The sequence below is a fragment of the Helicoverpa zea genome, chromosome 14 (genome assembly GCF_022581195.2).
Source record: "Helicoverpa zea isolate HzStark_Cry1AcR chromosome 14, ilHelZeax1.1, whole genome shotgun sequence".
Lineage (NCBI taxonomy): Eukaryota > Metazoa > Arthropoda > Insecta > Lepidoptera > Noctuidae > Helicoverpa > Helicoverpa zea.
The window spans coordinates 3601415-3627902 of NC_061465.1; the positions used below are offsets into that span (position 1 = coordinate 3601415).

Consider the following 26488-nt stretch of genomic DNA (forward strand, 5'->3'; position numbering starts at 1 on the left):
TAAATGACACTTTAGAGTCTAGAGTAAAAAGTTTTGTTTTTATATTATGACTAGAGTTATATCGTCACCATGAAGGTTGGTCATTATTTCAAAATTATTGTTACATCAAATGACCCTTCCCTCTGTGGGTTCAGCGTGAGGGAGTATCTGACTAAAACTCACCATGGTGCTTCTTCAGCCCTTTGTGGACCACGGCCGCGGTAACTTTTTCCTGGATTAGGAGAATACTAACTATTAATTTGTATTACAGGTCATGGGTAAGAATCAATTGGAGGAGGCAACTAAAAAGGCAGCGCGCGAAGAAAAAGAGAGAATGGCTCGTATTACGGAAAGACAGAAATTGGTAAGCATAAATATGTACTTCAACAATTGAAACTTTTTTCTCTCCATTTCTTTTCATATAGTGTTGCTAATCTGAAGTTAGCTATTTAACGATTCGAGTTTCCGCAGTAATGTTTTGTTCATACATTTTAACTACTGAGAAGTAACAGCAGCTTATTTCGAGAGGCCAAGCTCCTCGACGAGAGGTGTAGTACCATTGAAAGATGTTATCAAAATATATTATCTTCTATTAGTTTGAATGACTTTAGGTTGTTGATTAAAGCAATGAAGACTATTTCAGCAATGATATCATGAATCCCCTTCATTAACGTTATCTCAAAAGGGCTTCAGCGTTTTATTTTCGGCCCCACGTCAACAAAACCAAAATACTACCTCTATATACCTACTCTATCGAGATATACAAAATATCATGAACTAGAAAACTTGATTATATTTAGAAAATACAAAAATGTTTATTTCGTTAACAAAAATCATACAATAATATTGTGATTTGAGCCTTCTTTTAAGCAGATTAAAGTCTGTAGCAGAAGACTCCGTTCTTCCGTAACTAAGGAAAACACTTCAAAATAATACATATAATGTTAGACGAAAACATGAGCTAGCTACAATTTAATGTTCATACACTTTTTCTTTCACAGTACAATAACTTGGACTTTGACGAATCTGGCAAACCAGATGAAGTGGTTCTGGAGAAGGTGGTCTTGGATTTCGATCCTGAAACAAAAGAACCTCTGATCGAGGTCGATAGGGGACTTGTTAAAAAACTGAAACCACATCAGGTAAATATTTTCAACCTATAGGTATAATTGAGTTACTAAAACAATATTTGCAAATGTCAGGGTCGTTTGCAAGAGAGCAAATATTTTCTCAGAAAAAGTACAGTAATTTGATAAATATGGAACAGCAAATGGTAATAAAATGGCATGTTTTATTAATGCGAACACCTGTCTGTGTTGACTTTATTTCTAACTGTTATTGTCATTCCTTGAGAGAGAATGCTTATTTACTTTAAACTAAACTTCTCACCTTGACATGACATATCTGATTTTGTTTCTTGCAGTATTGAAACCAGATAATAGTTATTCTGTGTCTCCCTGTCTTGCTACTGAAGTTAATTTTAATCTTCGATTCAAATTTATTTACACATAATTAAATACCATATTCACACACCTAAAATTGGTTTCTACTCAAACTCTCGGGCAGTTCGTTCCGTGGCGACAAAAAGTTTGGCGAGAATTATACTAACATTTATATGAATAAAGTTTTTGGTTGTTTTTAGGCGAACGGTATAAAATTCATGTGGGACGCTTGCTTTGAGAGCGTCAAACGTATCAAGAAGGACAAAGGCTCCGGGTGTATACTTGCCCACTGCATGGGTCTGGGTAAAACTTTACAAGTAAGTTTATTTATTTGCAAAATAAACTTATGAGTTTGAATAATGCAAAGCGAAGCAGATAAGTTTTTAAACATTCAGAGGATTCGCGCTCCGTAAGCGAAAGCTGAGTGCATTCATTTGGAGAGATTTTTCTATAATTTTTTAAATTCCCAAAATAACAAAAAAAAATTGTTGGCGCTCACATATACTGGGCTACATAGAAAAATTGAGACGAGGTTAATCTCTATCTTTCACATAACTTCTTCTTATACATATATAAAAACGAATTGCTGTTCGTTAGTCTGACCAAACTCGAGAATGGCTTGACTGATTTGGCTTTTTTTTTAAATGTTCTTAGAGGTCTTGGGAAGATTTAAAGGATACGAAGTTCGCGGGGTATTTTTTAATAACGTGCATATATTCTAGGTGATATCCCTAACCCATACCCTGCTGATCCACGGCAGCCTGACGGGCGTGAACCGAGTGCTGGTGGTGTGTCCGCTGTCCACCGTGCTCAACTGGGTCAACGAGTTCCGCATGTGGCTCAAACATGCACACTCCGAGTTCGAAGTTGATATCTATGAGTTGTCCAGGTAAGATGTTAAAATTATATGGAAAAGGTGTTCATATCCCAATCCTTTTCTCAACTATGTTGGGGTCCAGTGTACCAGTGTTTCACAAGGAGCGACTGTCTATCTGACCTTCTCAACCCAGTCACCCGAACAACCCAATACCCCTTGGTAAGACTGGTTGTCAGACTTACTCGCTTTTGACTACCTGTAACGACTAACAAGGATGTTCATGGACAGCCCGTGGGGCAAAAATTCCCACGCGACGCGGGTAAAATCGCAGGAAAACGGCTAGTGACTAAATAAATATTAACAGTAAAGTTTAAGTTACCACATAGATGTTTGTGAATGTTCGTTAACCTGTAATTGGCAACTGTGTAAGCCAACCTTCTTGTGACCCTTATATTTTGTTGATTTACACACAGAAGCTGTTGGTGTTCCTTTACAATAAATAAAATAAAAATAGCCTTTATTCTCTGACCTTATAAAAGTAAAAGCAACAATTTTTCTTAACAAAACTTATAAGCTTATAACTAAATACTATTCTATTGACATAATATTTTATTTATTATTAATAAATAAATAAACATTGTGACAGATACAAGCAGAACTCTGAGCGAGCGTTCCAGCTGCAGCAGTGGCTGTCGGGCGGCGGCGTGTGCGTGCTCGGCTACGAGATGTTCCGCAACCTCTCCGCCGACAACAACCGCAAGTTCAAGAAGAAGATGCTCAAGAGCTTCCAGGAGAGTCTCGTCGATCCAGGTCTGTTATACAAAGCTATATTTTGTGGAAAACCCGATTGAACCCCCCAAAACTTTGAAGCGGCATAGCTTAGTCAAGTTTTATAACTATAACACAATAAATACTTTGTAACTATAACATATAAAACAAAAGTACTTTTTATATTTTTTAAGTTAGTTAAGTTTTTTTTTTCTCTTTATTTAAAAGTCGTTCCGATGTTTTTAACTCACTGCGTCAGAATGAGGAATGATGTTTTTAGAGTGTATGTTTCATCATAAAGATGATTTGATGAAAAGGCTATTCACATAAACATAGCTGTTAAATACTTCTTCATGTAATGAATCTGAAGCCTCCAGTTTCGAAACCCTTAGAAAAACCCTTTTGAGTATAGGGCTAATAACTTAAAATGAATAATTTATCCACAGGACCAGATTTGGTGGTTTGCGATGAAGGGCATCTCCTGAAGAACGAGAAGACCAGTCTATCGCAGTCCATGAACAGAGTGAAGACGCGACGCCGCATCGTACTCACCGGCACACCGCTACAAAATAACTTGAAAGAATGTGAGTTTTAGATGCAAATATTATTTGAGTCTGAAAATATAGTGTGTATAACTTTATCTTTATTATAATTTTTTATATTTATTGAATTCGGTGTTTTTATCCAAATCTTCTAGTTGATACGGTTTCTAAAGAGCGTATTTGCACGACATGGTTTTTCTAAGCGAATATTTATGCGCATTTCCTGTGTAAGTAAATAAGATCTTGAACGTTGAATCGCGCTAAGGACTTTTACGTTGAATCGAGCTTGAGATTGCGGCAATGTACTGAGTTAGCATGCTGATATAATTAATAGCTTTACATGCAAGGGTAATTAAACGTGAAGATTTACGGACATATAAGAAAAAAAAAAAAAAAAACAAACATTGATTAAAATGTAAGTTATTGTCACCAGACTACTGCATGGTAACATTCGTGAAGCCGAACCTGCTGGGTAAATACAACGAGTATCTGAATCGCTTCGTGAACCCGATCACCAACGGCCAGTACACCGACTCCACGGAACATGACATCAAGATCATGAAGAGACGGTCGCATGTACTGCATAAAATGTTAGATGGAGCTGTACAGGTATGAAGCTTTTTTAAAATCTTTTGTGTTATGTGCCATAGTATATTACTATTGCATTGAAATTTTCGTCCAGGGTGTATCCCTGTTCCAGTATACACCAGGTTAAGCCGTCAACTACATTAACTGTGACATCCACATCCACATAATTCTTTCTGGTTTATTCCTTTTTAGTAAGAGAATTTCACTGTGTTTCGAAGTCCTGATTTTGGTTTAATTTCTAACGAAAACTCTGTTAGGGTCCATCGCAAAAAAAGCTCAGAATTTTATACAGGAAAAAGCTCCTTGGTTAGCTTATGCAAATAAATATGTATATTTTTCTAATTTCAATATATTCTGTTCGTTTTCAGAGGAGGGATTACGGGGTGCTGGCGCCTTTCTTACCTCCGAAGCACGAATATGTGTTGTTTATAACTCTGTCGGAAGTGCAAATTAAACTTTATCAACATTATTTGGATAACTATTCTAGAAGGTACGTATTTGTCTCAATATAGCTAACGAATTGTGTGCTTGTCTATTTTCAGCAAGCATCACCTTGTCTGATGAGAAAAGTCGCTTTGTTTCGAAAATGTAGGCGTTCTAACATAAATGCTGATTTGCTTTCCTTCTTTTCTTAAAGTGAATAGATTTAATTTAAAATGTTTTAATGTACTTTTATGAAATGTATGATTCTTTATCTAATTATATTATTTTTATACTTTGATAGTTGTTAATACATATATTTTTCATATGAAAACTTATTTGTTTTACGCAGACCGTTACCGGGCAAGTCGTCGGGCTTCCTGTTCCCCGACTTCCAGTCTCTACAGAGGATATGGACGCACCCGCTCGTGCTCAAGTACAACTCTGAGCGATATGAGATTATGCAACAAAAGAAGGTAAAAATAGATATATTCCTCGAAAATTTTATGCTTATTTAATATAAACTTTATCAACTTGTTAATTATCATGTACTGAGTATGTTACTTATGATTTTTTATTTATATTATGTTTTTTCTCGTTTTAGAGGGAGAGAGAAGAAGAAGAGTCTGAAGGATCTTTAGTTGATTTTATAGATGATGATTCTACTCCAGAAGTAAGTTTAATACAGAAGTCTTCAGTCATAAATCGGTCTCGTCGTCTATTTGGTTCACAATATTTGATGATAAATAAAAGATGAATGTGAATGTGTGAGTGTGATGAATGAAGTTATGAATTTATTGTTCTAAGTGCCAAAGCAGTAATCAACATCTCAGAAATGAAACCTCACTTTTTAGTTAACAATTTACATCATATAAGACAATTTCATCTACCAAATTGTGGCTATATTAAAAACTCGTTTTCCCAGGAGACTTCAACAGAAGAATCTTCTGATGACCTATCAGACATGAGCGACGATAGCCGCAAGAAGAGTAAGAAGAAGAAATCAGCCAAGAAGAGCAAAGCGAAGGAGTCGAAAGTGGGCACGCGGCGCGGGACGCGGGCCAATCCAGGTAGCGGTAATGTCACCAAGCGCTTCTTATTATTGTTTTGAGCTAGTTTTAGTTAATAATATAATTTAATTTTTATGCTTTGCGAGCTGTTTTCTCGCGGTTTCGCTCCCACCCGTGGGAACTACTGCTTGTACCTGGATAAAATATACCCGAGAATTTATTAAATTGAATTTATTAAGATTTTTCGAAATCAGTTCAGTAGTTTCGGAGCCGTACGGGTCAGAGGGTACGAACAAAGAAGCAAAAAAATGTTTCCTCTTTATTACCTATGTTAGTGTAGATTAACGCTACACGGTTAATTTTTCACAACTCGTAATATTGCGCAATTTGATAGTCTGGAGAGCTTTAGGAGGACTCCTTTTGCATTTATAAAATCCTTTAAACATTTCTTTTTTTCATATAAATACTATAAGAAAGCTCGCAATTATTAGATGCCTTTATATTTTTCTTTTGGCATAAATGTTTTTTATGCATATAGAGAACCTAACCTTGCCCAATAATACTACCATGATAATTTTACCCCTGTAATTCTATAAACAATTACAATTTTCCTTTATTCTCCAGTTGAAGTGGATGAAGAAGACCAAGACATATCTGAAGTAGTGGAGGTCCGCAACGAGAACCCGACGGAGTGGTGGATCAAGCTGGTGGACGATGAAGAATTAGATGACATGCGGAACTCACATAAACTTGTGTTGTTGTTCGATATATTGAGGCAGTGTGAAGCTATTGGGGATAAGCTGTGAGTATACATTTTGTTATGAAGTTGTTTTACCATAGATATGTTTTTATTGGGAGTTGCAAGAAAATATTTGCATTACAATGTTTAAGTTGTCATTGTTGGTCAATTTTAGATGGAATAGTAGCATAACACTAAATACTTACATAATCTGATTTTGGACGACTTATAAGTCACATGCGATGCGTGAATCGAAAGTGACAATACATATCAAGTATCAACCAAGAAGTCCATCGTACACATTCAATGAAATAAATACTCTATTTATAGTTCGGCCATTCAGAGAATGCGTTCCTGACACGTCGCGATTGAACTGACGACGTAACTTTGCAATGGCGTTGCAGTTACGATAAAAATATTTTTGCTGGTTGTTTACCGTTTTAACAATTGAGGAGCATTAAAACAACATTATTATATCAATAATCAATGAATGTAGTTACGTCGTCAGTTCAATCGCGACGTGTCAGGAACGCATTCTCTGAATGGCCGAACTATAATTTATGAAAAGTTAATCATAACATTTATTAGTTTCTCATTCAATAGTTATGAAGACTATAGTTCGGCCATTCAGAGAATGCGTTCCTGACACGTCGCGATTGAACTGACGATGTAACTTTGCAATGGCGTTGCAGTTACGATAAAAATATTTTTGCTGGTTGTTTACCGTTTTAACAATTGAGGAGCATTAAAACAACATTATTATATCAATAATCAATGAATGTTATAATTTTGTGCCAAACTGAGTGTCAAATAACTTGGTAAACAATATTTTTCTAAATCTATACTGCGCTATTACAAGGTTATGTCAGCGGTTTATATTTTGTAGTGCTGTGCTAAAAATAACAGGCAAGTATCGTAATCTGTTCTTATACAGTTATAATATAAAATAATACGTTTTGATTTTCTTTTTAAGAATTGGAAAATAATGGACTATAAGACTTAATTATAACGTTTATGAAATATAAAAATAAAACTATGACCAAACCGCATTTTTATACTTAGATTAAAAATGGTAACCCCAAATGGCGTTATGGGCCGCCATTTTGTGACGCTAAAACAGTCGTCCGTTGTCGTTTCGTGCGCATAGACCACGTTTTTCAAGTGTTTTCGATCTGTTTTGATTTGATTACCCGGCTTTTGTTAGACCGAGATATCAGGATTGATTCTGTTATTGATAATAATATAATTATACATGTAGGCGAAGATGATGATGAAGACACCACCTCCTCAAGCAAATCGGAGTCTGATTAATATTCTGTTCGCACATTCAATTCAATGTACTTGTAACAAAGAATAAATAAAACAATTTTATTATATGAATATTACCTTTTTTTGGTTTCCACTTAAATAACTAAAATATAAAACAAATGATTCCGCCAATTTAAAACGAAAATAATCTTAAAATAATGCGGCGGTTCATTTTGAAGGAACGGTAACGAACTCAGTGTTATGTTGTGCCCATCACTAGTCGTGACTAACTGATAGGTGTCAGGAACGCATTCTCTGAACGGCCGAAGTATAATTCAATAAAATCCGGATTAAAATTAATTTCCTTTTGCAGGCTGGTGTTCTCGCAGTCGCTGTATTCACTAGACCTGATAGAACATTTCCTCGGCAAAGTGGACGAGGCCACGCAGGAGGGACGCATCGACGAGAAACTAGGAGGACATGTCGGTAAGGAGTTACATATACTCACACTCGTCGTTTGAATAAATTGGATCAGAATAAAGAAAAAATTTACTACCTATTTGTAGGTACTTAATAACAATACGCATATCCGTACATAAGGAAATACATAGGGTAGTTCATAGAGTGTACATAAGGAAATACATAGGGGAGTTCATAGAGCGTACATAAGGAAATACATAGAGGAGTACATAGAGTGTACATAGGGGGGGAGTGTACACAAGGAAATACTTAGGGGAGTTCATCGAGTGTACATAAGGATATACATAGGGGAGTTCATAGAGCGTACATAAGGAAATACATAGAGGAGTACATAGAGTGTACATAGGGGAATACATAGAGTGTACATAAGGAAATACCATAGAGTGTTCTTAAGGAAATACAGGGGAGTACATAGAGCGTACATAAGGAAAGACATAGGGGAGAACATAGAGTGTACATAAGGAAATACGTAGAGGAGTGTATACAGTGTACATAGGGGAGTACATAAAGTGTACATAAGGAAATACATAGGGGAGTACATAGAGCGTACATAAGGAAATACATAGGGGAGTACATAGTGTACATAAGAAAATTCATAGAGGAGTACATAGAGTGTATATAAGGAAATACATAGGGGAGTACATAGAGCGTACATAAGGAAATACATAGGGGAGTACATAGAGTGTACATAAGGAAATACATAGGGGAGTACATAGTGCACGTAAGAAAATACATAGAGGAGTACATAGAGTGTACATAAGGAAATACATAGGGGAGTACATAGAGCGTACATAAGGAAATACATAGGGGAGTACATAGAGTGTACATAAGGAAATACATAGAGGAGTACATAGAGTGTACATAAGTATATACATAGGGGAGTTCATAGAGCGTACATAAGGAAATACATAGGGGAGTACATAGTGTACATAAGAAAATACATAGAGGAGTACATAGAGTGTACATAAGGAAATACATAGGGGAGTACATAGAGCGTACATAAGGAAATACATAGAGTGTACATAAGGAAATACACAGAGGAGTACATAGAGTGTACATAAGGAAATACATAGAGGAGTACATAGAGTGCACATAAGGAAATACATAGGGGAGTACATAGAGTGTACATAATTAAATACATAGAGGAGTACATAGAGTGTACATAAGGAAATACATAGGGGAGTTCATAGAGCGTACATAAGGAAATACATAGAGGAGTACATAGAGTGTACATAAGGAAATACATAGGGGAGTTCATGGAGCGTACATAAGGAAATACATAGAGGAGTACAGAGTGTACATAGGGGAATACATAGAGTGTACATAAGGAAATACATAGGGGAGTACATAGAGCGTACATAAGGAAATTATAGGGGAGTACATAGTGTACATAAGAAAATACATAGAGGAGTACATAGAGCGTACTTAAGGAAATACATATGGGAGTACATAGAGTGTACATAAGGAAATATATGGGAGAGCACTTTGGAGTGTACATAGGGGAGTACATAGAGTGTACATAAGGAAATACATAGAGGAGTACATAGAGTGTACATAAGGAAATATATGGGAGAGTACATGGAGTGTACATAGGGGAGTACATAGAGTGTACATAAGGAAATATATGGGAGAGTATATGGAGTGTACATAGGGAAGTTCATAGAGTGTACATAAGGAAATACATAGGGGAGTTCATAGAGTGTACATAAGGAAATACATAGGGGAGTACATAGAGTGTACATAAGGAAATACGTAGAGGAGTGTATACAGTGTACATAGGGGAGTACATAGAGCGTACATAAGGAAATACATAGGGGAGTACATAGTGTACATAAGAAAATTCATAGAGGAGTACATAGAGTGTACATAAGGAAATACATAGGGGAGTACATAGAGTGTACATAAGGAAATACATAGGGGAGTACATAGTGCACGTAAGAAAATACATAGAGGAGTACATAGAGTGTACATAAGGAAATACATAGGGGAGTACATAGAGCGTACATAAGGAAATACATAGGGGAGTACATAGAGTGTACATAAGGAAATACATAGAGGAGTACATAGAGTGTACATAAGTATATACATAGGGGGGAGTTCATAGAGTGTACATAAGGAAATACATAGAGGAGTACATAGAGTGTACATAAGGAAATACATAGAGGAGTACATAGTGTACATAAGGGGGGAGTACATAGAGCGTACATAAGAAAATACATAGAGGAGTACATAGAGTGTACTTAAGAAAATACATAGGGGAGTACATAGAGCGTACATAAGGAAATACATAGGGGAGTACATAGAGTGTACATAAGGAAATATATGGGAGAGTACATGGAGTGTACATAAGGAAATACATAGGGGAGTACATAGAGCGTACATAAGAAAATACGTAGAGGAGTACATACAGTGTACATAGGGGAGCACATAAAGTGTACATAAGGAAATACATAGGGGAGTTCATAGAGTGTACATAAGGAAATACATAGAGGAGTTCATAGAGTGTACATAAGGAAATACATAGAGGAGTACATAGAGTGTACATAAGGAAATACATAGAGGAGTACATAGAGTGTACATAAGGAAATACATAGGGGAGTACATAGAGCGTACATAAGGAAATACATAGGGGAGTACATAGAGTGTACATAAGGAAATACATAGGGGAGTACATAGAGCGTACATAAGGAAATACATAGGGGAGTACATAGAGTGTATATAAGGAAATACATAAGGGAGTACATAGAGTGTACATAAGAAAATACATAGAGGAGTACATAGAGTGTACATAAGGAAATATATAGAGGAGTACATAGAGTGTACATAAGGAAATACATAGAGGAGTACATAGAGTGTACATAAGGAAATCCATAGGGGAGTACATAGAGCGTACATAAGGAAATACATAGGTGAGTACATAGAGCGTACATAAGGAAATACATAGTTGAGTACATAGAGTGTACATAAGGAAATATATGGGAGAGTACATAGAGTGTACATAAGGAAATATATGGGAGAGTACATGGAGTGTACATAAGGAAATACATAGGGGAGTACATAGAGCGTACATAAGAAAATACGTAGAGGAGTACATACAGTGTACATAGGGGAGCACATAAAGTGTACATAAGGAAATACATAGGGGAGTTCATAGAGTGTACATAAGGAAATACATAGAGGAGTACATAGAGTGTACATAAGGAAATACATAGAGGAGTACATAGAGTGTACATAAGGAAATACATAGGGGAGTACATAGAGCGTACATAAGGAAATACATAGGGGAGTACATAGAGTGTATATAAGGAAATACATAAGGGAGTACATAGAGTGTACATAAGAAAATACATAGAGGAGTACATAGAGTGTACATAAGGAAATATATAGAGGAGTACATAGAGTGTACATAAGGAAATACATAGAGGAGTAAATAGAGTGTACATAAGGAAATCCATAGGGGAGTACATAGAGCGTACATAAGGAAATACATAGGTGAGTACATAGAGCGTACATAAGGAAATACATAGTTGAGTACATAGAGTGTACATAAGGAAATATATGGGAGAGTACATGGAGTGTACATAAGGAAATACATAGGGGAGTACATAGAGCGTACATAAGAAAATACGTAGAGGAGTACATACAGTGTACATAGGGGAGCACATAAAGTGTACATAAGGAAATACATAGGGGAGTTCTTAGAGTGTACATAAGGAAATACATAGAGGAGTACATAGAGTGTACATAAGGAAATACATAGAGGAGTACATAGAGAGTACATAAGGAAATACATAGGGGAGTACATAGAGCGTACATAAGGAAATACATAGGGGAGTACATAGAGTGTATATAAGGAAATACATAAGGGAGTACATAGTGTACATAAGAAAATACATAGAGGAGTACATAGAGTGTACATAAGGAAATATATAGAGGAGTACATAGAGTGTACATAAGGAAATACATAGAGGAGTACTTAGAGTGTACATAAGGAAATCCATAGGGGAGTACATAGAGCGTACATAAGGAAATACATAGGTGAGTACATAGAGCGTACATAAGGAAATACATAGTTGAGTACATAGAGTGTACATAAGGAAATATATGGGAGAGTACATGGAGTGTACATAGGGGAGTACATAGAGTGTACATAGGGAAGTTCATAGAGTGTACATAAGGAAATACATAGGGGAGTTCATAGAGTGTACATAAGGAAATACATAGGGGAGTTCATAGAGTGTACATAAGGAAATACATAGGGGAGTACATAGAGCGTACATAAGGAAATACATAGTTGAGTACATAGAGTGTACATAAGGCAATACATAGGGGAGTACATAGAGCGTACATAAGGAAATACATAGTTGAGTACATAGAGCGTACATAAGGCAATACATAGGGAAGTTCATAATTGATAGTTCGCATGGAAGTCCTGTTTAGATATGAGGGTCTTAAAATTTGTAGTTAGCCCGCTTACGATAAAAAAAAATTGAACGCGGACGAAGTCGCGGGCGACTGCTATTTATAACATAAAGAAGATGGATCAAAATTGCCCCACGTCCTATAACAATGTGACGTATCACAAAAAAAAAGAATAAAAATGTTTAAAAAAATATGGCATACTCTCTGATTTATTTTTTTTACACCTTCATACGAAAAAAATGTTTTAAACATTGTTCAGGCGCTGTTAAGAAAACATCGTTCATAGGACTATTTATGGACTATTTTATTAAATTATTTTGTTGTTCGATAGGGTATACCTCACAGGTGGTCCCATAATCATCAGATCAGGATCTGATGATGGAAACCCTGAGAAATCCATGGCAACTTTTGAAAGTTGTAGGTATGCGCAGGATAAAAACTTGACTATAAGGTGTATGTCTTATAACAATATGCAACAGTGAAGGTTTGGAGCTGAACTGATGATGGAGACGAAAGAAGGTCGAGGGAACTCGACAACCTCGTGTTTGGGCTTATATTATTTGTATTGAATTGACCCTTGCAACAGTGAAGATTTGAAGCTGACTTGATGATGGAGACCAGAGAAGGACGAGGGAACTCGACAACTGAATATGTGAACTACCTCGTGTTTGGGCTTATATTATTCGTATTGATGAGAACTTTCACTTATGCGGATAGTGACAACTGTGCTTGTCACTGAAAAGCAAAAAAAAAACAATGAAGTCGGTGGGGAAATAAACTTAGGTGCATTCATTAGACACCGACTGCTGAGGTAGTTTACATATTTTGTTGTCGAGTTCCCTCGACCTTCTGTGGTCTCCATCTTCGGGTCAGCTCCAAACCTTCACTGTTGCAAAGGTCTATTCAATACAAATAATATAAGCCCAAACACGAGGTAGTTTACATATTCAGTTGTCGAGTTCCCTCGACCTTCTTTCGTCTCCATCATCAGGTCAGCTCCAAACCTTCACTGTTGCATATTGTTATAAGACATACACCTTATAGTCAAGCTTTTATCCTGCGCATGCCTACAACTTTCAAAAGTTGCCATGGATTTCTTAGGGTTTCCATCATCAGATCCTGACCTGATGATTATGGGACCACCTGTGAGGTATACCCTATCGAACAAAAAATAATTTAATAAAATAGTCCATAAATAGTCCTATGAACGATGTTTTCTTAACAGCGCCCGAACAATTTTTAAAGCATTTTTTTCGTATGAAGGTGTAAAAAAAAAAATTAAAGAGTATGCCATATTTTTTTAAACATTTTTATCTTGTTTTTGAGATACGTCACATTGTTATAGGACGTGGGACAATTTTGTATGGATTGTGATCCATCTTCTTACTTGCCTTGTCTGATTTATCTGACTGTCAAGGATGCTGTAGACTGTACTTTTTTAATATGTATTTTTAGGTTCTTGGTCACCGGGCGTGGATTACTTCAGACTGGACGGCTCTACTTCGTGTGAGAACAGATCTATTTGGTGTAAGAACTTCAACAAAGAGGATAACCCGAGAGCTAGGTAAATCTTTATAGTATTTGTGTATTATTTTTGGTTAAATAAGACTTAAAGCATTGAGAAAGTAGCGTTTGTAATAAAAATATACCTAGAAGTCAGCAATCCCCTTTTTATTTTTATTAAGTTGGTTTAAAAGACATTCAGTTTCATATATCAGCCAGACTAAACTTTTTATTTCAATTCACTTTACATAGTGAAGCAAGATTCAAATACTTATTTACCTACTTAGGTTCTTTTTTTTTTTACTTATTCAACAGTAAAAAGAGATCAAAGTTTATACTTAACTAATTTAATTTTACCTATAAATGTCAAATTCTCCCTCTTCAGATTATTCCTAATATCAACCCGTGCCGGTGGTCTGGGCATTAACTTGGTGGCCGCCAACCGCGTCGTTATATTCGACGTGTCGTGGAACCCCTCGCATGATGTGCAGAGCATATTCAGGGTCTACCGCTTTGGACAGAAGAAACCTTGCTATGTCTACCGGTTTTTGGCTATGGTAAGTACATAGATTTACTACGTTTATGTACTATGTTCTGACAACATAAAAGTTTTTTTCTTCGAACAAAAGTTTACTATGAATTTCCACAGTTAGCAGTTGCTTTAAGAAAAACTGTATCTCCTAGCCCTAGAATTCTCAGGGTTTCCATCATCAGATCCTGACCTAATGACTATGGGACCACCTGGGAAGTACACTTTACCAATCATAAAAAAATGATGCAAATGCAAAACGGTCCAGGAATCAGTGAAAATACAAAAAAATAAAGAATTCGAAAATTATAAGATCCTCCTTTTTTGCGAATGACATCACTTTTACAACTCAATTTACTTTACCCAGGGCACAATGGAAGAGAAGATCTACGAGCGTCAAGTAACAAAGCAGGCGATATCTAAACGCGTTATAGACGAGCAACAAATAGACCGGCACTACGCAGAAAACGATCTCGCCGAGCTGTACAAGTTTGATGCTAAACCTGACGAGCCGCGGCCGCTGCCCACGCTGCCTAAAGATAGATTGTTTGCCGAGATGCTGAAGGAGCATGAGGCACAGGTATGTTATTCGTAATTCTAAGCATATGTTATTTTTACTGTTTCCCGTGTCCCATAGAGAACGGGAGGCTAATTAACACATATCCTTCGTTTGATTTGCTCAGTCGGGTAGAAAGAAAAGTTTTAGAAATTATGCAGGCAACTAAATAAAGACCCTGAATAATAAAAGTGCAAATGGCTAATGCTTCCCGACGATCGGGAAGTAAATGAAAATTAGAAAAATGTGACTTTTCATTTCGAATTTAATAAAGTAATTAATAACTAATCATTATCAAATAGCACAAAAGTAAATCTACAAAATTCCAAACTTAATGAAATCCAAATTCAACTACATTATTTCCCCATCATTTTACACAAATTGAAATTGAAAAAAAAGTCGTGGTGGCCTAGTGGGCAAAGAACCAACCTCTCGAGTATGAGGGCGCGGGTTCGATTCCAGGTCAGGCAAGTACCAATGCAACTTTTCTATACCCCGCGCGGCGAATCATGATCCGTATGACGTTTCAACTGACAGTAGTAATAGTGAAGCGAAACTTCGATAAAATTCTGTTAGGCAAAGGTCATGTCATTCAACGGTTTTATTATATTTTATTTTACTGTACATTATTTTTTATTAAAATTGCACAATTTAAAGAGAAGAATTTTTAGAATTCTTTTTGAATTTAATTTTAAAGAATTCATAATTTTCAGGTTCATGGAAAAATATTTAATAGGTGGACATAGACCTACTTTTAATACTTTTTAGACCCGTATTTTTTTAATTCAGTCATATCATGTCTTGTCAGTCTGCTTGCGACTACTTGCGAGTGCTCTAACGCCTTGTATGCGCCACGTGTTTCTTTGTTAGCTGAGTTTTGTTTCTGTTTTCGCTGCTATTTGTTGATTTTCGGTTTTGCAAAATGCCGAAAAGACAGCGGAAAACTGTTCTCAACAGTGAAGTTCGCGAGTTTGTAGTTCGTTTGCGAGACTATTTTGCTCGTGAACAACAAAATGGCGGACCCTTGTTACCGCTTGAAAATGTTCGCGATCGTGTCGCCGATGCTCTAGGAATCGGAAAGGCTACTGTTTCTCGAATAACAAAGGAAAAATTTGGTGAGTCGTCCATGGAGGACAATAAACTATTATCACCAAAGAAGAAAAAGAAAAGGTTAAGTTATATAACAGAACCGGATAATTTTGATTTAGATGCTATACGCAATCATATTTATGCTTACTACCTACGAGGTGAACTACCGACCTGCCAGAAGTTATTATCTTCATTAAAAGCTGCAGAACTCTTCAAAGGCGGCGCTACTTCCCTTAGAACTGTTTTAAAAAAATGTGGATTCCGCTATAAAAAATGTGACAAGCGAAAAATATTAATGGAGCGTACTGACATTGCTTTACAACGATGCGATTGTCTTCGCAAAATAAAACAAATTGAGAACTGGGATAAGGTAGTATACCTAGATGAGACATGGCTGAACGCCAATCACACCGTAGGTAAGGCATGGACGGATGACACAGCCAAATCCAGCACAAAACCTCCTGAAGGAAAGGGCCAGCGCTTAATCATTTGCCACGCTGGCACAGCTACAGGTTTTGTGCCGAATTGCCTGTGCGCTTTTAAGTCGGTAAAAACCACGGATTACCACGAAGAAATGAATTTTGAAAACTTCAAGAAATGGTTTATAAAACTGTTAGAAAATTTGAGTGAGCCACATTATATTTTAATGGACAATGCGCCATATCACTCTGTTCAAATTAATAAACCCCCCAGCAGCAATAACAAAAAAGCTGAAATTTTAGAGTGGTTACAACGCAATGGTGTGGATACTAACACTCAAATGTTAAAAAAAGAGTTGGTCAGACTGTTGAACATACAAAAACTGCAGACGCACCCATCATATTTTTTGGATGAATTAGCCAAAATAAATGGTCATACAGTAACTCGGTTACCGCCCTACCACTGCCAATATAACGCAATCGAGTTGATATGGGCGCAGGTCAAAGGTATCTATTTGTTTTTTTCTTAGCATTTATTGTCCCAATGCTGGGCCTTTTTTTATAACTAAATGTACAAATATTTTCAAGTTATGCAGCTAGGCGTAACACAACTCCGCCATTCACGGCAAATAAAATGATGATTTTATTAGAAAAAGCTTGCGCTCAAGTGACAGCTGACGATTGGCGAAAAGTGGTCGAGAGAACAAAGAAAATGTGCCTACAAGACTGGGATCGAGATGTTCAATTCGACAATATTATTGACCAACCTGTATTAATAAACGTCACGGATAGCTGCAGTTCGGACTCAGATTTTGAGGATCCGCTTGACCCTGTATCCGATTCAGATTGATTAAATAATAAAAAATACACTGTGTTTGTTTTTACTCAAAGCATTTGTAAATTTCTTCCAACAAATTATCGATATTTTGTTTATCGATGTGTCCCTTTTTTTCGATAACAGCTTGACGACGTAACTTTTGCAGCACGTACCATGTACATTTCCATTGAGTTTTTTTTCCATTATTTCCGAACATTACGTAATAATTTCTTAATATTCATTTTTATAATTTACAAATGTACACAATTATGATTTTTTCGAATTTTTAATGGGCCTTTTAAGGATTTGTTGTGACAGGCGGTCACTACAATGTTAAGCGCTAACGAACTGTCACAGGGATCATCTTTCGCCGCGCGGGGTATAAGTTTGTATGTACTTTCTAAGTTTATCTTAGACACCAATGACTGTTTCAGATGGCACGTTAAACTGTAGGTCCCGGCTGTCATTGAACATCCTTGGCAGTCATTACGGGTAGTCAGAAGCCAGTAAGTCTGACACCAGTCTAACCAAGGGGTATCGGGTTGCCCAGGTAACTGGGTTGAGGAGGTCAGATAGGCAGTCGCTTCTTGTAAAGCACTGGTACTCAGCTGAATCCGGTTAGACTGGAAGCCGAACCCAACATGATTGGGAAAAGGCTCGGAGGATGATGATTTTACACAAATTAGCCACATAACTCAAAAAATTATATTTCACAGATCTACAAATACCACGAGCACGACTCCCTACTGGAGAACAAGGAGGAGGAGACGCTGAGCGAGGAGGAGCGCAAGGCGGCGTGGGAGGACTTCGAGAACGAGAAGAACCGCCCGCCGCCCGCGCCCTTCCCCGCCGCCTGGCCCATGCACAACGGCATGGGTGAGGGTTTGTCCAACTATTACTATACTGGCTGATTTTCATACCAACAAAATATAGAATATGTTACTCGGGCAGTTTAGCTTCCCAACGGTGAAAAGTTTTTTCAAATGGGTGCTGTAGACAAACATATAAACAAAAAACAATCTAACAAGCTACAAAGGAATGTGTGGACTTCAAAGTCATAATAATTTTGTACTGAAGTTAGGTGATCTTCACACTGCTCCGCATCACGCTGCATCTTGCGTGTCGACGCACCTACGCGCGTTCCTGCGGGAGTGCAGATCTGCATCATCGTGCGGGTTTTTCGCGCACTCACGCGCGTAGGTGCGTTTTGTAGATTCACGCACAGCGGCTCTCATCGAGTTCCATTTTCAAATATACACGTCACGCCTATTCAAAATCACGCGCGTCACTGCGGGATTCGGTGTGCCATACCATGCGTCTCGCCCCGCACCTACGCGCGGGGGTGCGTGTTTCTCCGCATGTATGTGCGTGATCATTTTCAGTGTGTTGGCTGAGCGTGTTTTCCATACAAACGGAGATATTTACAAGCAACGGAAAAAAACGCATCCACGCACTACGCTGCATCATGCGGGGCAGTGTGATAATCGCCTAAGGTGTTGTTTTCGATATGCAGTTTGATCACTTTTGAGATTTACATAAAGTTAAATAGCACAGAATGCTGCATTATTCTTCATTCCGTTGTAATGTTGTGTATTTTTACTATATTTTCTTTTTAATTAAACAGCTTAATATGGCTTGTTCGTAATTATTGTGATAATGCAAACAATTTTAATAACAAAATGAGAGAGAGAGAGAGTAGATTTTCTTTTTCCTAAAGAAATATATGCCACATTTACTAAACCTACTTACATTTCCAGTCCCCGGGCTGCTAGCGCAACAGCAGCAGCAGTTGGCGTACGCAGCACTGGCGGCCATGCTGCGCAAGGACATGCCCAACATCAACGACAACCAGATCCGAGACATGCTGCCGCTCATATACAACTCTAATCCAGGGGTGAGGATATGCATAAATATGACTTTTTTAACTATTTCTTTCAGTACCTATTGCCTGTGTACCCTATAAGCCCTATAAGGTACAGGCCAGAGTACATGGTGTTGTCGGGAATAATATGGAATTGTAGTAAAAAAAATAACAATTATTTTTTGTCCAAGTTTCTGTCCATGTATCCTTTTCATAGGCCACAATGTATTTTTTTGGATCTGGTTCAGAAATTCTAGAGAGAGATACTCCTGGTGGACAGTAGTGGTGGACAGTACCTTATAAAGGTCGCCGGAAGACGCTGGATGCAGGTCGCCTCCAACAGGTATCTGTGGAGATCTAAGGGGGAGGCCTGTGTTCAGCAGTGGACATCCTATGGCTGAGATGATAATGACACTCCTGGTGTTCACACACCCATTGCAATCTTTTTTATGACAAGCAACAAGCAATCCTGTTCGCATAATATCTTAGTGGATGAATTCGAATTAAGTATAAGTGGGCTTGTGCAACGTTATCTGACACTGGTATCTGTAAATACCCTACCATCTCATTTTGGAAATTGGACACCTCTGACACCATTTACCTTTCATTATATCTCTTATCACGATTTTGCATCACCATTCATAATTTGATTTCACAACTACATAAACCGAACTATTGATTCAAATATTCGATTGGCGTTTTGATCATCATATAGTATGTTAATTTGAACTATCTAACAAAGTAAATATGCACTTATTCACGTTTATACATTTATCTGTTTAGATGTTCGGTGGATATGACTTTGGCGTAAGTTTGTCGATATACATATTTCTATCCCTTATGTTTATACGCCTACCCAACGCCGTTAGATGTCTATTTTATGTTCAAAGCATGTCATTTTCATTATTTTGTAGTGACGCATATTATTTTAATACTTAATTAGGACTTTTGATAATATGGTATGTTTTTGTGTTCTAGCTGATGCAGAAAATGAGTGAAATATACAAGTACACTCAACCGGGAATGATGAATTCTGGTATGATGAACCCCGGTGTTATGAATCCAGGTAAGTTATTCCCAAAGACGAATTATATTTGAGAATCTCCAATTAGTCCTATATGATTTATTTAGTTGGAAAGGCATTATTTTACTAAATGCATACATTACTAAAGAGGGTAAATAATAAGAATAACTTCTGACAAAAAAAAAATACTATCAGGCGTCGTCCTAATTGGGAGCGATCGTGCGATGGCGCGATGCGTTTTTCATCTAAGACGTCGTCCTAATTGACAGCGATTGTACTATGACACGATGCGTTCTCGTCGTTTGATGAGTTCAAACATACAGATTTCATCAGAGTGTCCTATTTGAACCTCGCAAGTGAGATAGTGAGATCGTGAAATGAAAAACGCAACGCGCCATCGTGCGATCGCTCCCAATTAGGACGACGCCTCAGGCCCATTTTCAACATAAAAGTCCATATTTCGTAAAACAGCTGTTAACTTTGAAAATGGCCAGTCAAAATTCATAGTAAACAGTTGTTTTAGAATACTAAATTTTATGTTGTTATCGAACTTCAGCCTGAAAGCATATAATTTTGGTTACAAAGTGATTAATATACATATGCAAATACATATATATATTTCTAACAAAGAATATAGCTCTATATAACATCGATATGGTAACAGCGGCAGGTGGTATGGGCGGCACGAGCGGGCTGCAGTACGAGCCGCCGTGGCAGCGCCAGCAGCAGCAACAACAACAGATGCGTCTTCAACAACTCATGCAACAGAACGTGAGTGTCCAATGTTTTTAAAGCGCATTACGTGTCGAAGTTATTGGGTTGAGGAGGTCTGATAGGCACTTGCTTTGGTAAACATGGTCAGTTGCATCGAGTTAGACTGGAAGCCGATCCCTATTTAGTTGGGAACAGATTGGGCAGATGATGATTCTATTGCCTTTTATATCAATTAAGTATTTTATTTTTATTTCTTTATTGATAAAAAAGAAAATATTGCTCATTTTGCTAATGTGTGTTTACAATCCAGCAAAAATTACTAACGACATAATATGAAATACTAATATAACATTGTAACCATTAGCAAAAAGTGCGTCAAGCGCTAGTCACCTGATACCCTATATCTGACGCAGCAAATGGGCGCGAAGTTCTACGCGGGCGGGCTCGGCAGCCGCGACCCCGTCGCCATGGCGCTGCAGCAGCAGCGAGCGCGCGAGATCATGCTGGGCGGGCCCGGCGCCGGCCGCCCGCGCGGCCGCCCGCCGCTCGCGCCCCGCCATCCGCCTGCCCAGGCGCAGGACGTCGTCAATCTAGACTCCGACTAGACTGGTAACTATATACTGTCACTGCAAACGCTGACATAGCAGACCAACGCGGAACCAACCTTCGTTCCAGCATAACACAAAGCTTCACACTAGTCACTCATTGTAAGAACTACATTCCATCAAATTATTGAAGATTTTTCACATTTCTTTTAATCTCTAAGTGTAGTTTAACTACCTTCAGACTCACCCAGGATAAGTCTTAAGTAAACAGAAAATTATTTTCACGAAATAAATTTCCTTTATTTTACGAGTCAAGATATAAAGTATAGATTAGATTAAGTAAAGAAAATTATAACATACAAAAAATATTTAAAAGTAGGTATTGAGTACTTTTATTGCTTAACATTTGTCGTTATTTCCAACAGGTAGTGAGAGAAGTGCAATGTGGACCGATGTGTACAGTGAACGATAATAGGTGCTACACTGCTATATGGAGTGGGTGTAGTCGCCGCGACTCGCGAGTCTACGCGCTCTGCACTCAGGGTATCATCTGGCCAAAATACACTGATATTTTGGAGTGTTAGAACTCCATATATGTAGCTTTTCGCCTTGAGGCTTGCGCTCTTAATGCTACATATCAAGAATCTCAGTATTTTATTTGTAGTTCAGACCATTTAGATTTTAGCCGTGTAATCTCCATATAATTTCCTAACGAATAATTGTGGCGTCCACATATCAATGTTACTTCACTTTGTTTCGTTAACATCAACAACAGCGGAAGCCTAAGGCGTAGTTTAATAAATGATACGGCGCACAAGTTTGGTCATATTTTAAGCTTCGTAATGATAGTTGTGCTCAGACTTGAAATGTGACACTTGTGCTTGCGGGAGTTAATATTCTACTTTCTGACACTATGTGTGAGGATGACATAGGGACTATCGAACAAACGAAGCATCCTAGGGAAGCTACTGGAAACTATGTTCCTGATGCTTATTCATTAATAAAACAATCAATAAACATGACAAAATCTTTAAATCAAGTAGTTAAAGGAGCCTGGGAACACTGGTTGCAACTATTCAACCTATAGCCTACCAAGAGGCGCCAGACTTCAATACAGTATGTGGTAGCTAATATTCATATTGTGTATATTTTGTAACTATCCAAGTGTTTACGAAAATAATATACAGAATGTGTTTGTATGTGCTCCTGTCGTAGGATGCTTCAGGTGTCAGCTTGATAAATTTTAACTATATCTCTCAGTACAGGAAATTAGTGATAAGTTATATGTTGGTAGTTAGAAAAACTTCTGTGTGTCTAACATAGTAGTGGCCGCGAGAGTGCACATGGAACTGTATGATCTTACACAAATAGGAGTAGTGATCAAATGGAGTGCTAATATACATTTTTGTAACAGTGTTTGAAGGTGTGAGACGACACAGAACGAAGTCGGCATTTGTACTGTGCATTCCATTTGTTTGCTAATCTGTGTCAAGCACCCACTATGTAACAATATAGTGATATATACTCTACATATAGTTACTGCAACACCAATCTAAACTTTAATGTTATTCATTGGTTTGTGTATAGTATAATCAATATTTTTGATTCTATAATTACTTTAAAATGGAACACAATTATTATCAACTTAGCACATAAATCAATAGTAACATTGATGTTTAATTTTAAGATTAGAGAAAAGTTATTTTGGTGAAGTTATCACATATTTTGCTGTTTGTGGCACATCTGATTTTAAACAGATCTGTTCTAAAGAAATTCCCTTATGATAGTGTAATTTAAGTTGATACAAATTCTACTCACATGAATGACAAGTGACTTGTAGGTGGAGGTTTATAACAACTCCAAAATTTATTCTCGAATAAGGATTTGCAAATGAATATATTTTCGTCTTGCAACTCGTAATCAGTAGTTAAAAGCATAATTCCAAATACACAATGACCATTATATTCCATTTGTTTTATAGTTTACAAAAAACTGTACTCTTAGATGTGCTCCCAAAATATTACTTATGTATTACTGGAATACAATACATACTGTTACTTTGAAACTTTACGTGAATCACTTTTCGTTTGGGCCTTAGCAATTGTTAAATCTATCTAAAACTTTGTACTGACATAAAATCATAGTGCAGTATAACTGTGTTTATTTGCAAATAGTTTATTTAGTGTGTCTTGTGCACATCACTGCGGGATTATTTAAGTGATGTTTATTTACTGTATTTATTTGCCTGATACTGAACAGGCAGTTTAGTTGTGATATTGCCTAATATTAAATTTTTGTATACGTTTACTTTAAATCGTCACTGATGTGACTTAAATATTAGATGCAACAATCTTAGAGCATATAATTTAGAATACATTCATACCCATAGCGTAACACAGAAATTGTAGTGCATTTCAATTTGCGAGTTTGGTATAATTATTGATTTGTGGGAAATTCTGATTGTTTTCTTATAATTTTGGATTATTTTACAGATTTTTTATGCTTAAAATGTTATTTATAATTGTAATGTTATTAATAAATGAGCAGTATTTCAGTTAGGTTTAAGTCATGTTATAACCATTATCACACACAGCCCCATAGTTTATTTTTGTTTTTATACAACTACTAAACAATAGTGTTGCTACATGAATATTGTGAGGTTGCTACACTCGAGTGAGGACTGCTGTAATTGTTTTATTATTTATGTAATATATAATATAATTGTAACTGTAGAGAACTTCCTATTATTTTGTAGTACAATCAAAGTATAATAAATGATTCAGAAATGTGTAAAACATGTTTTATTTACTTATCGTTCATCCACTAACATAAATATTTAAACTGGCTTTACAATTAATACATTTATATACAATACCACTAGAACACAAAACAGCTTAAAATACTTATCTACTTCTCATTTTTAATTTTGTATAGCATAAATCAAACAACTGAATTTGGTTCACTTCTGAGACTGATACTAATGGCCAGTTTCTTCATCAAAAGTTAAAGCCAAAGTAAAAGTCAAAGTAATGTCTAAAGTAAAAGTAACGGTCAAATTCAATTTTTCTATTAGTTTTGCTGTCACTTTAGCCTTGAAAAAACGAATTTGACCGTTACTTTTACTTTAGACTTTTGATGAAACTGGCCATTAGTATCATTTCCTGGTTTAACTTCTTGGGAAACTAAATTATCCCTGAGTCACAGAATACCTAGCAGAAGTTCCCACAGCGAGCGAGTGAAACCAGCAGTAAAGTTGCAGTCATTTACATTATCATTTAGATAACTAGCCGTTTCTTCCTATACCTGGGCAAAATGTAGCTTTTGGTTTGTACTCAGATCTAATTCTAACCTCCAATCGGTTCAGTAGTTTTAGTGTACAACAAAAAAATGTTTCCTCTTTATCATATTAGCAATAGATAATTGTTCTGTGTTTTATCTGCAATCAGTCCTTGGACTATGAGCAGTTGAGTTCTGTGATGGTTGTGATGTAGATACCCAGCGATGTCATCTACTTGCAGATGTTATTACAACTTTATTACTGGTTTTCTAGAATTATGATGAGATGAAACATTGTAGGCACTTATATTTACACATTTAGATTAGGAATTCCTGTCTTAACACCAACAGATACTTCAATATACTTGAGTAATCTTCGTGCCAGAAATGTGGCATTGTCCGCATCAAACACATTAGCAGTAATAATGTCTAAATCCACCTCACTTTGGAAGTTCATCAAATCACTCGCACTTATTGCCATAGCGTTCACAGGAAGACCACCAGCGTTCACGAGCACAACACGACGAACTTTCAAATCCGAATGAACTTGTGATAAAACCCCTTTCGCCCAGTCTAAGCAAAATATTCTACTTGTGTCGATGGCCACTATAACGAAGTCCATACCGATTTTGCCAGTTAAATCAAACTGCCTAACAACATCTTCCAGTTGAAACGAGCGTAATACACTAAGTTTCCATTGAAATTTACCTTTTTTATGAACTTCTGTTAAAGCTTCTGATATTCTTTCAATGATATCTCCGCAAGTTGATGTAACAACCACAGATAAACGGTTTTTACAACTTGTAGGGCCTACCCACGGTGCAACAATAAACTCTTCTTCCATCATGGACATTTTATCTGGCTTTTCAATATATTTTTTCACGATATTCTCCAGCTAATTCCAAATCTTTGTAAACAGTCAACGTTTATTTTTGAAAGTTTGTTTTGACGTTTTCTTGATTCTGTTCCATTGACAATATTTGACACTTTGACGTTTACTATCCAGAGACAAATGAAGTGTTTTTTTAATAGGTGCATTATACATATTTCGTTATTTGTTTAGATTTTTTTAAATACTCAAATAAAACCACTAACCAATCTGCAAACCCAACACACAAATTGTCTCTTTATTTATTAAGCTTATACTGGTTATTTTCTCGCTTTTTAACCCGCGTCCCGTTTGAGTTGCTGCCCACACGGTGTGGGTCACACCCGGGTAAAAAAACCCTTAAATATATTGTTATATATCTACTCTGTTCTGCAACTGTATTACTATAGTACCTACAGTTTTCACACATTTGCACATTTCGTATAATTAACGATTAACTAACTACTACTACTATAATTAACTGCCTCGTTGGTCTAGCTGTCGCAAGTGCGGCTGTTGAGCACGAGGTCTCGAGTTCGATTCCCGAGTCGGGCCGAAATCGCTTTGTGGGTTTTAGAAGACTTTCACATAGCAGCCCGGAGCCTGGAAGGTGGTGATTGATACACCCGTGCATCGGAGAGCACGTAAATGTCGGTCCTGCGCCTGATCTCTTTCCGGTCGTGTCGGATTGCCGTCCCATCGGGCTATGAGAGTTAAGGAATAGTGAGTGCACCTGTGTCTGCGCAAATGCTCGTGCACTATAATATGTCCTGCGCAGTTGGCTAATCTCCTTACATGAGAACAGCCGCCGTAGCCGATAATCGGCTAGGAG

The 26488-nt window shown here is 37.0% G+C and overlaps 2 protein-coding genes across 7 annotated transcripts in view; one reads left to right on the plus strand and one right to left on the minus strand.

The window, feature by feature from the left end:
• Window positions 1-24307, plus strand: part of LOC124636576 (transcriptional regulator ATRX homolog) — a 31959-nt gene extending 7652 nt beyond the window's left edge. For 2 of the 6 annotated variants that reach the window (XM_047172721.1, XM_047172716.1), the window contains exons 8-29: window positions 251-343; window positions 981-1121; window positions 1622-1738; window positions 2144-2310; window positions 2885-3048; window positions 3453-3590; window positions 3982-4157; window positions 4505-4626; window positions 4909-5032; window positions 5161-5229; window positions 5482-5632; window positions 6191-6368; window positions 7927-8039; window positions 13911-14019; window positions 14344-14515; window positions 14855-15067; window positions 18085-18250; window positions 19126-19262; window positions 20208-20295; window positions 20918-21024; window positions 21381-21576; window positions 21938-24307. In XM_047172721.1, coding sequence (XP_047028677.1) covers window positions 251-343; window positions 981-1121; window positions 1622-1738; window positions 2144-2310; window positions 2885-3048; window positions 3453-3590; window positions 3982-4157; window positions 4505-4626; window positions 4909-5032; window positions 5161-5229; window positions 5482-5632; window positions 6191-6368; window positions 7927-8039; window positions 13911-14019; window positions 14344-14515; window positions 14855-15067; window positions 18085-18250; window positions 19126-19262; window positions 20208-20295; window positions 20918-21024; window positions 21381-21572 — 2937 coding nt within the window. In that variant the 3' untranslated portion in view covers window positions 21573-21576; window positions 21938-24307. The remainder of the gene's footprint in view (window positions 1-250; window positions 344-980; window positions 1122-1621; window positions 1739-2143; window positions 2311-2884; window positions 3049-3452; window positions 3591-3981; window positions 4158-4504; window positions 4627-4908; window positions 5033-5160; window positions 5230-5481; window positions 5633-6190; window positions 6369-7926; window positions 8040-13910; window positions 14020-14343; window positions 14516-14854; window positions 15068-18084; window positions 18251-19125; window positions 19263-20207; window positions 20296-20917; window positions 21025-21380; window positions 21577-21937) is intronic. The other 4 variants (XM_047172720.1, XM_047172718.1, XM_047172717.1 and 1 more) reach the window with 4 other exon arrangements.
• On the minus strand, window positions 24299-25755 carry LOC124636580. The gene has a single exon (XM_047172731.1). It carries the CDS (start codon window positions 25639-25641, stop codon window positions 25099-25101), a length of 543 nt encoding a protein of 180 aa, XP_047028687.1. The 5' UTR covers window positions 25642-25755; the 3' UTR covers window positions 24299-25098.
• Between the last annotated feature and the right edge of the window lie 733 nt (window positions 25756-26488).

Coding starts and splice junctions, on each gene's coding strand:
- LOC124636580 (XM_047172731.1), bottom strand. CDS start 25,641: ATGTCCATGATGGAAGAAGAGTTTATTGTTGCACCGTGGGTAGGCCCT.